At 64.3% G+C, this 10,233-nt stretch overlaps 1 protein-coding gene across 4 annotated transcripts in view; it reads left to right on the forward strand.

The window, feature by feature from the left end:
* Positions 1–2,461, forward strand: part of INTS1 (integrator complex subunit 1) — a 28,482-nt gene extending 26,021 nt beyond the window's left edge. For all 4 annotated transcript variants that reach the window (XM_032605790.1, XM_032605791.1, XM_032605793.1 and 1 more), the window contains exons 43-47: positions 153–266; positions 1,139–1,209; positions 1,559–1,650; positions 1,813–1,922; positions 2,101–2,461. In XM_032605790.1, coding sequence (XP_032461681.1) covers positions 153–266; positions 1,139–1,209; positions 1,559–1,650; positions 1,813–1,922; positions 2,101–2,216 — 503 coding nt within the window. In that variant the 3' untranslated portion in view covers positions 2,217–2,461. The remainder of the gene's footprint in view (positions 1–152; positions 267–1,138; positions 1,210–1,558; positions 1,651–1,812; positions 1,923–2,100) is intronic.
* The last annotated feature ends 7,772 nt before the right edge of the window (positions 2,462–10,233 follow it).

Genomic DNA, 10,233 nt, shown 5'->3' on the forward strand with positions numbered 1-10,233 from the left:
GGGCGCTGTTCAGCGAGGCTGCCCCTCGCTTACGCACATGGATCCCACGGCCTCGGTGTCGAGTGTGTCCGGGGCTCTCGGGCCCTCTGGACGGTGGCCTGGGGCGGGCCGTCCTCGTCTCCACCCGACAGCACTGGTCTCCTGTCTTGCAGACGAGAGCTCGGCTGGCCCCCTGCCTCTGGTCAGCATCTCCCTCTTCACCCCTCTGACCGCAGCTGAAGTGGCCCCCTATGTGAAGAGGCTTTCCCGGGGCCAGACGGTCGAGGGTAAGTTTGGGGGTTTGGCTCCCCCAGGCCCAGTTGGCCCCGCGGTGGGTGGTGGCCTCCCTTTCTGTCCCTGCAGCATCCTGGGTCCCACAGCGGCCCTTGGCCGTCCAGGCTTCTCCTGGGGGTTGGGGGGGGGGGCATCCAGAAGACAGCAGGGCCCCTGCCAGGTCCCGGGAGGGGCTGGGCTCTTTCCTCAGAGTGGGAATAGGGGTGGGTAGAGCGGGGGTTGGAGGGAGAAGCGGGGCTGGAGACTGGGGGCGGCTCCTCTGCTGGCCAGTGGCGCTGGGGAGCCCCCTGGAGTCCCCGTAGATACCGAGGAAGAGGGGCCTGGCGGGGAGCTGGCCGACAGCCCCTGGTCCCCTACGGGGGAGCCGAGGGCCCGGGTGGCCACCTGCGGGGAGGGGCAGGGCCATGTCTGTGCAGTGTGGCTTCGGGGCAGACATCCGGGGGGCGCGGAGCAGGTGCAGATCCCTGGGCCCCTCAGAAACCTCTGAAAGCCTGGTCGACCAGCACCTCCGGTTTGGGGTCGCTGGCTCGGTAGTTGGGAAGTGAGCGGAACCCCCAGTGCTTTCTGTCCCAAGGTGCTGGGGGCCCCCTGGCCTGAGCAAGCACCAGGGATGCTGTGGGAGCTCCAGGAGGCACCGGCGCTGACATTATGAGCAGCCGTGCTACACCTGTAGAACCAGGTCCTTCCACCAGAGCCTGTGCTGAGGCCAGGCCAGGGTCCCTGCTCGGCGGGTGTGCTGTGGGGCAGCGGGCTCTGGCCCCAGGACTCCACCACTCCTGCCTCTGGGCTGTGTGGGGGACAGGTTCGCCCCCGAGCCCAGCAGCTGCAGCCCGGCCCTCAACAACACGCTTTCTACCCATTTTAGATCTGTTGGAGGTTCTGAGCGACGTGGACGAGATGTCCCGGCGGAGACCCGAGATCCTGGGCTTCTTCTCGGTGCGGGAGCTGCCATGTGCCCGGAGGAACTGGGACACGTGTCAGAGGCTGGGGCGGGAGGGCAAAGGCACGCTGGGCCCCGAACAGGGACGCCGCCCCCACCCTCCTTCCTGCTGGGCACCCAGCTCAGCCCGCAGCGGCTGGGCTTTGGGGGCGGGTGCCACGTCTGAGTGCGGCCCCGCCCCGTATGCTCAGTCCCGCCCAGAACTGAGGCGGCCGCTCCTCCGCTCTGCGCTGGGCCTCCTATGTGCTTCATGGGTGACGGGCGTGTGGAGGGGGCTGGAGGCCTAGGGAGCGGGGTCCCCTGGGCGGGAGGGTGGCCCTGCTGACACCACCGCCGCCCCCGCAGACCAGTCTGCAGCGGCTGATGAGCTCAGCTGAGGAGTCCTGCCGCAGCCTGGCCTTCAGCCTGGCCCTGCGCTCCATCCAGAGCAACCCCAGGTGAGCCGGCGTCACCCGCCACCACGGGCCGCCCGGTGCCCTGGGCCAGGCCTCCCACTCCTCCTGTCCGGTGGGGCCCGGCGCGGGGCTCTGGGGAGGCGTCGGGGCCTTGGCCGTCTTGGCACGGGGGGAGGTGCCAACCTGCGCACGTGGCTCTTCCAGCATCGCAGCCGACTTCCTGCCCACGTTCATGTACTGCCTGGGCAGCCGGGACTTCGAAGTAGCGCAGACGGCCCTCCGGAACCTGCCGGAGTACACCCTCCTTTGCCACGGTGAGTCTGCCCCGACCCCACCCACCCAGGCCCTGGCGACCCCGGAGGCCTCGGCGCCGGGGGCCAGGCTCTCGGGGAAAGGCCAGAGGCTCCACTTCTGAGAGCTGCCCGGTGACCTGGCCGCCGCAGCCAGGATGTCAGGGCAGTGCAGCCTGACGGGATCTTCGTCTGTCCCCAGAGCACGCAGCCGTGCTGCTGCACCGGGCCTTCCTGGTGGGCATGTATGGCCAGATGGATACCAGCGCCCAGATCTCCGAGGCCCTGAGGATCCTGCACATGGAGGCTGTGATGTGAGCCGGGCCGCAGCCCGACTGCACGCCTGGTCCCCTGGTGGTCTCCTCCGGGAGCACCAAGACAGGCAGGGCCAGTACTCGGAGCCCACGCCCAGCCGTCCCGGCCAGCAGTGTGGGCGCCGTCTGCCCCGGAAGCTGTCCCGCCTGCGGAGTGACGAGGGCACAGCCCAGCTGGGAGGGGATGCTGACATCCTAGCGAGTTGAGGCGAGAGGCTGGGTTCAAATGAAACGTTTTGAACTCCGCGATGCTGCTGCCTGTGTGGTTTGCCTCCTTGGAGACCCCGGGAGTGAGTGGGACCTGGGAGCTTGGAGCCCTGCCCCCAGGGCCCGGCCAGCCTGCCTGCACCTGGGCAGGCACGTGGCGGTGTCCATCTGGAGACAGGAGGGCGCCCGCCTGCTGGGCACAGTCTCGGCCTTTCCTCCCTGCCCTCCACCCAGCTCCCCACTTTCAGGCAGCATCGGGGTTGGGGGAGAGCTGACAGTGCCCAGGCGCCCCCTGCCCCTGAGTTCTCTGCTCACGGGCTCGGCCTCGTCAACTCCCGGAGGGAGCGGGCCTCGCTGGGGGTCGGCAGAGCAATCTTCTCTCCCACCCCAGAAAGGACCTCAGCTCCCCGAGACCCTCAGCTTCGGGCATCGCTCCAGGAAGCCCCCCACGTGCTGGCCGCGGGGTGAGGGCTGGCTCAGTGCAGCCACCGAGGGGCGCATCCCCCTCGGAGCTGCGGTGCTGGGGCAGGGGACAGGGGCGGGGCTCTGCCCCAGAACTTGGCCTGGCGACTCTGAGGGCAGGGGGCAGTGCTCCCTCCAGTGAGGGCCCCGGGGTCCCCCCAGGCGGCACTGGTTACTCCAGGCCAGTGTCCTCATCTCTGGGGGCAGTGCTGTCCCAACCCCATCCAGGCTGGACGCAGATGGCATCCCGCCCCTCCCTCCCATTGCTCCCGTTGGCACCCAGCGCTTGGCAGAGCCCCAGTCTCCCCGATGGCCCCCGGGTTCCGGTGCGTGCCCCCCCCCTCCCCCCGCAGGGTCCCCGTCTACCCGGCTCCTCAGCTGGGGCCACCAGGGGGCGCTGAGGCTAAAGACAGACCCAGGCTCTTCAGTCCCGCCTGCTTGAGGCTGGACAGACCCTTGTGGGGTGGGGGGTGGTCACTGCTTCCATGCCCACCAGGGGCAGGGCTGTGCCCCTAGCCCCACAGGCCCCTGGTCGGCCCCGGCCTTGCCAGCCTCCCTGCTCCCCTGAGCCCCTGACGGGTCGGCCACCATGCCGCTGCCCGCGCGACAGCCCTTCAGTAACCCAGATCCTGCCGGTTCCGTGGTGGAGCCCCAGGCCCTCCTGTCCTGCCTGGCTTGTTTCTTGGCCCCCGTCGTGTGGCTCCTGCTCAGGGGCACGTGGAACTGGCCTTTGGCAGCTCCTGCCCCACTGCAGTCCTTGCAGAGAGGGACATGGAGCCGAAGGGCTCCCTCCTGCCTCCTGCCCTGGGTGCCCTACCAGGAAGTGCCATGCCACTCGTAGGATGCCACGGCCCTGCCCATCTGGGCTTGGGTGACAGCTGTTGGGACACCCGCATGCCCCAAAGTGCCACTGCCTCACCCAGAGCTAGGGGAGCACAGGGCCCCTGGGGTTTGGGAGGATGGGGGCTGGGGCAGTTCACCCGTGACACTGGGCTGTGTGAGGGCCCAGCAGGCAGAGAGGCAGGCTCTGGGGGAGAGCCCTTGGACCACCTTCCTGCCTAGTCCCACCCATGTCAGGGCCGAGGCTTGGGGGAGCCTGGGGGTGGGCCGCGGCCTGGCTCTGGGGGAGCGGGGATGCCAAGCACCCTCCACCTTCACCTTTCTGCGGGCAAAGGCAGACATCCTGGCAGGGGTGCGGGCGGGTGGCTGGTGCACGGGCGATACCCACGGAACCCGCACTTGCCAGCCTGGGCGCTGCAGCGTTGCCAGGCAGGTGGGGGGGCGCAGCGGGACCCTTGGGGACGGCCCGTGGGAATGGGCGGTGGTGTGTGGAGGGCGCGGGTAGAGAGGGCGTGCAGGGCAGCGCTCCTTGGATGGTCCCCGTTGCCGTGAACACCATCCAGCCGGCTCCATCTTACACAGGTGCGCCCAGCCCAGGGCCTCGGGGAGAAGGGGCCCAGGGGTCCCAGTGGATGGCGGGAAGGGCGTGGGTGTGCATGTGTGTGGGGTGAGTGTGGGCTTGTGGAGGCCAGGTGAGCCCCCTCGGGGTCAAGGCCACCTGACCTGCTCCTGTCTACACAGCGTGAGTGGGGAGCTGGAGTGCCAGCTCCCTGTGTGGGCCTGAACCCGGAGCCTGTGCCCCGCAGAGCGCAGTGGGGCTTGGTTGCTGAGCGGGGAGGCCCAAGGTACAGGAGCACAGCCAGGTAGAACCTTCTGGATCCCAACTCTTCTGCCTCAGCTCAGCACCCAGCCACGTCCACTGCGAAGCCCAAGCTTGCCATGTTCTCTCCTGCCACAGGGCCTTTGCACGGGGCCTTTGCTCTCCCCCCTCACTGCCCCCTGTGCCAGCTCCCACTCCATCGGCTCTCAGCTCCTGTGGCACCTCCTCCAGGAAGGCTTCTGGCACCCAGGGTCAGGTGCCTTCTCCCCGCAGGGGCTGTGTGTTCTGTTTGTTGTTCTATGCCACGCTGGGAGGTGGGGGGTCTGGCTGGGTGGTTGGAGTTGTCAATCCAGCCAGGGTCTGCCTGGCCTGGGGTGTGCAGAGCAGGCGAGGGAGGAAGTGAAGTCCAGTCTCCAAGAGCCCGAAGCCCCGGACCTGGCGGGAGCCGGGGTGGGGTCGGGCGGGGGGGCCGGGGCGAAGACGTGAGGTCAGCCCGTGTGTCCCACCCCGGCCCCCAGCCCCAGGCTCTCCGCAGGGGCTGCTCTCGCCTGGCTCACAGCCTGCGAGGCCTGGGAAGTTGAGCCGTCCAAGGTCAGGCTGGGGAAGGGGCTCCTTGAGTGTCAGGAAGGAGGAGAGGTGGAGGGGGCGGGGCGGAGCCCACCTAGGCTTCTGTCCTGGCACATGACCCTGGCAGCTGAGCTCCCCTCTCTGGGCCTCAGCCTCCCTCTTGTTAAGGGGGACTGCGCTCACCCACTGACAAGAAAACGAGGCGTCCCGCCTGGACCCCACAGTCCCCTTTGCTCTGGGGGAGCGGAGGCCCCCCAGGGAGGATCAAAGGGCACCCCATCAACCAGCTTCAGCAGGTGGGGAAGGGTGGGACCAGGTGCGGCGTTGCCATGGTGATGAGCTCGCCTGTTTCCTTCACGTTCAGTCCTGGGAAGGGGTGAACCCTGACCTTCAAACAGGCCAGACAGCCAGCAGCTGGGCAGAGGGCCAGAGAGGCGTGGGCAGCTGGGGCCCCAGGGCCCCCAGGTCTCCCCATGAGGGTTCCCAGCACCAGGGCCCCCACGTTCGCCCTGGGAGGGCTGGCTTATGGCCCCAATTCACAGATGAAGGCAGTAAGGCCCAGTTAGTTGTCCAAGGTCACATGGGGTAGAACTGCCCAGGGGTCCTGAACCAGGACCCTCCCCTCTCCTCTGTTTCCTCCCACAGAGCCACTTAAAACTCTGACCCAGGCCGTGGTGGGGTTACTTCGGGTGTCTTGGCAGGGAGGGGTGTGGCTTGAGGGCTCTCCCAGGGCCTGCCCGCCCCATCCCTCCCTGGGGAAGGAGGACAGGCGGACAGAACTGGAGTCCAGGTCTCACCCTGGAGCCCTCTCCCCAGTCCAGGCCCAGGCGGGGCCCCCAGGGGGACCAGAGGTCAGACCCCACAAGGCTCGTGCCTGGGGGAGTTGGGAAGGGCTATTTCAAGAAGGTGGAGGATCGAGGAGGAGCTGGAGGGTGAGCAGCAGTTTTCCAGGTGAGGACTCAGCTTGTCAGCTTACGTCGGGGCCCAGAGCTCTCATCACGTGTGGGTGGTGAGCCCACAGCCCCGGTCTCCTGTCTGTGCCCTCTGGGTATAAAGTGTGGCCTGGGGGGCTCAGCAGCCGTTTGTCCAGTGAGTGGTCACAGGCCGCGTGCGAGGAGAGGAGTGGGATGGGGCGGGACTTCTGGCTGCAGAGCCCAGGGCCCCACTGACCCCTGTGATGGAGGAAGCAGCTGCTGACTGCCACCTGCTTGGCACACCTGGGCCAGACTCCTGGGCGCCTCCCGAGACGCTGGGTCCCAAAGACCCCTTGGACCCCTTCATCCCGGGTCCACATCACAGACGGCGCTCCAGGCGCCCACAGGCCAGAGCGTGAGCCAGGAGAGCCTTTGGGATGGCAAAGCACGTGGCGGCAGGAGCTGGGGGGCTACCAGGTCAGAGGCCAGAGTGCAGGTCCCCCCGCCCCAGGCCACCCACCCTGGGTCCCCCCACTCCGGGCGCCCTCACCCCGAGTCTCTGTGTTCCACCCCTGGAGGCTGCCAGTCCCGCTCCTTTCAAGGCCAGGGGCAGCCTTGACTGACCTCTCACCCCCGGACCTGGGGCAGGTAACTCTGGAGGCACCCCAGGGCTCTGAGGCCAGCTCAGTGCTCCCTGACTATGGCCTTGGGCAAACCACTCGCCTCTGCTTCCATATCTGTAAAAGGGGTGTGAAAATAACGCCTGAGTCTCAGGGGACCGTGAGCACGGAGGAAGTGCTCAGTGAAGGGTGCCTGTCATGTGACCTGCTTTATGAACAGAGAGGTGCTGTGATCTGGCCAAGGACACACAGCTACTGGAGGCAGGGCTAGGCTTCCTTCCGCCCTGGTCCTGCTCCCTGGCACCCCTGCCAGCCCCTGCGCGCTGCTAATGGGACAGGAGGGCCAGGCCCCATTACAAAGGGTTCCTATAAATGGCATGAGAAGGATTAATAATGTATTTGTAACACATCGTCATGGTAGCCAAAAATGATCTATAAATGTGCAGTAAATGTTTTATAGTGTTTTTGTAACCCGTTATAAATGATAAATGGCAGACTATAGATGCCGGATCAAATATTTATAACGCATTGTGTGCAGCGTTGGGCTGCTACAGTTCGGGAAAGCCATTAATAATAAAGTGGATGGAAATGTAAAAGTTACCGACATGCCCAGCAAAGCCATTTATAATGAAATGTAAAATTTGGCTGTTGGAAGCAACCCACGAGCCCCAGCCGAAGCACCGGCCAGGTTCCCCCGGAGCCCGGGGAAGGAGTGGGTTGTGAATTATTTGTGAGGTGTTCGGACTAGAACGTATACCATCCATAGCACGCCGTATAAATATGCACAAGGCGGCATGCATTATTCATTGGGCCTAATTAATTAACGGGTGGCCCCTTAAAATGGGGTGTCGCAGCTTCCAGCTCCCTCCTGCCTGCGGTGCGGGCGTCCACAGCTGCCTGCGTGAGCTGTTGGCTGACCCAACCATGGCCTTGGGAACTGGGGAATGAGGGGACACCCCTTGTATGCTCTGCTGTGAAGCCAGCGTGACCCCCCAAGGTGGTTCCGCTGCAGGTGGCAAGGGGCTGGCATCCCTCTGGGGGGCTCTGCTTACCACCCTCCGGCATTCGTCTCTCACAACCACAGTGGCCATGAAAATTAATTTCATGGATGGAGCTTGAGGAAAGCCAAACCTAGATAGCACTATTTACCTTTTTCACTTATTAAAGGTGAGGTGCTCAGGGTGCGATGGTGACGTGAATGATATCCTTAACCAGTCCAGACCAATCAATGTAAAGACAAGCGGCATCGATCACAATTACCTGGCTAGGTAACACTGTTACTGCGGCAGGGAGCCGCATTTCCACAGCTCAGCCTGGTGCCACTGGGGATGAGGGCCCCCACCTTGCTGTGAAGGCTCAGAGAAGTGAGGGTGACAGGGCGAAGCTGCTGAGCGAGGCTGCCAACCCGGACCTGCCCGCTGGAGTCCAAGTATGTCTTTTGCACAAGCCAGGGCTCCCGGTTCTGTTCTGTGTGGCACTCGTTTCCCGAGACACCCCTGCAGCAGAGGTTCTGTGGGCAAGTCAGTTTGGGAACCCCTGTGTAGCGTGGCCGCTCCCTTGGGAGCCACGGTGCACGGCAGGGCATGAAGGCTCTGAGAAGTCCTGCGGGAAGGGCCGCATGGGTGGATGCCTCCCCACTTCTTTCTCTCGCCCCCCACAGCCTCTCCTGGTTTCCCTGCTCTGCCTTGAAGGCTCAGGGCACCGCCAGGTCTGCTGTGTTTGGACAGGCGCCTCCGATTATGTTCCAGCTCTGGCCATCAGCCTTGGTCAAATCTGTTACTTGGGGTTCAATCTACCAGTTAAAGGGTCTACAGACCCCACCACTCCAAGGTGTCGTGCCCATTCCCACTACCAAGAACCATTCTAGGGGCCCAGTAGTCGGTGCATCCTCCAGGAGCTGGCTTTTTGGATGCAAATTAGTGCTGCCCTGGTCCCGATCCTCCCTGGGTCCCCAGCAATGTCCTTGCCAGCCTTCCTCCCGGGGAGGGGCCCCCATCATCACCGAGGGGTCTGAACACGTGCTGGAAAGCAGGAGCGGGGGAAATTGAGACCACCTGGCCTGGAAGCTCTGACCCAGACAAGGGCAACCGCTCGGGCAGGGCAGCGGCCCGGGCTGACCCGGGTTCCTCGGGCCCTCCACCGTGCCGGGTCCTAGGTCCCAGCTCTGCCTGGCTGATCCACTGGCCTCCTCTCTCCTCAGAACCTAATTTTTTGAGCTGCAGAATGGGTAGGGTCAACCCACTTTTAAAGAGTGGCTTTAAGCATTAAGTGAGAAAATGGGTGTGAAAATGCTAGAAGCCCTCCCGACCCTTTCTCCAGCCGCACCCCGCCTCCTGCCCAGTTCCTCCATTCCTCCGATACTCCTGCTGCAGGGCCTCTGCCTGGGACACTCTTCCCTTTCCTCTGTGACAAGCCAATTCCCATTTACCCTTCAGGTCTCAGTTCTCATGTGCCCTCCCCAGGGAAGGCATCTCCAGCCTCTGGACCAAGACAAGGGCCCCTTCTTCACCATCTAATGGCATTGTGTTGTCCCTTGGAGCACTGTCACAGGGGCAATTTTGCGTTTATCTGTGTATGTGTATCAGTCAGGGTAAGGATGCTAGCTGCTGTAACAAATAGGTCCCAAAGTTCCAGCAACTGGACCCAGCCTGCATTTCTCACTCACCCAGAGGCCAATCTGGATGTCCCCGGTCAGTGATGACCTTCTGCCTGACCCTGCAGTGTCCAAGCTCGTCCACCTGTGGCCCCATCATCTAGTAGGTCCTTTGCCTCCGGCCAGCAGACCAGGGAAGATTTAGAGTGTGAGGTGCATCCATCACCTCCATTGGCCAGAACTCAGCCACAACAGCCCCACCGACCTGCAAGGGAGGCTGGAAACATCGGACCAGGCATAGGAAATGGCAAGGGCTGAGGTCCTGGGGCGGTCGTAGGAGGGGAGATGGGAGAGGTAACAATGGCCCATGCTGAGGACGGTGCTTTCCTTGTGAGGAGGAGGGGCTGGAGAAGTGGCAGGGGCGAGTTCTGGCTCCCGTGGTCATCAAAGATTTTGTGTTGAGAATAGACTGCAGGTGGCAAGCCAGAGGCAGAGCCATGGTTAGAAGATTCCTGTAGAAACCCAGGCTCACGGGAGCTGGTGGCTGTGGAGGTGGTGGCAGTGGTCAGCTTCCTGCAGGATGGGATGTGGGCAGTGAGAGGACAGGGGCCAAGGAGCTTGCCCAGGCTTGTGGCCCCAGCAGCTGGCAGGACGTCATGGGCCGGCTGTGGGTGGGGCTGCTTGGAGGTCTGGGAGGACCAGGAGTGGCTGAGTGCAGGAGGCGAGAGGGGTGGAGGTTCTGAGGCCAGCAGGGCAGGGCAGGCCAGGGAGCAGCTGGAGATGTGATAAGGGGCCCAGACGACTTCATTCAGAGCGCTGCAGAGGCCAAGCAAGGAAGGGCTTGTCCAACTGGCTTTCTAGAAAGATCCCTTGGCTGCTGGGGAGGGGTGGACTCTGGTGGTCAGAGGGCAGGAGGGAGCCGAGGGAGACTGGCCAGTGGCCAGGAGCAAGATGTTGGTGGCCGCAGTGGGGAGAAGTGGGCAGGCTGGGGGTGTCCT

This window comes from Phocoena sinus, chromosome 15, assembly GCF_008692025.1.
Source record: "Phocoena sinus isolate mPhoSin1 chromosome 15, mPhoSin1.pri, whole genome shotgun sequence".
NCBI classification, from domain to species: Eukaryota; Metazoa; Chordata; class Mammalia; order Artiodactyla; family Phocoenidae; genus Phocoena; species Phocoena sinus.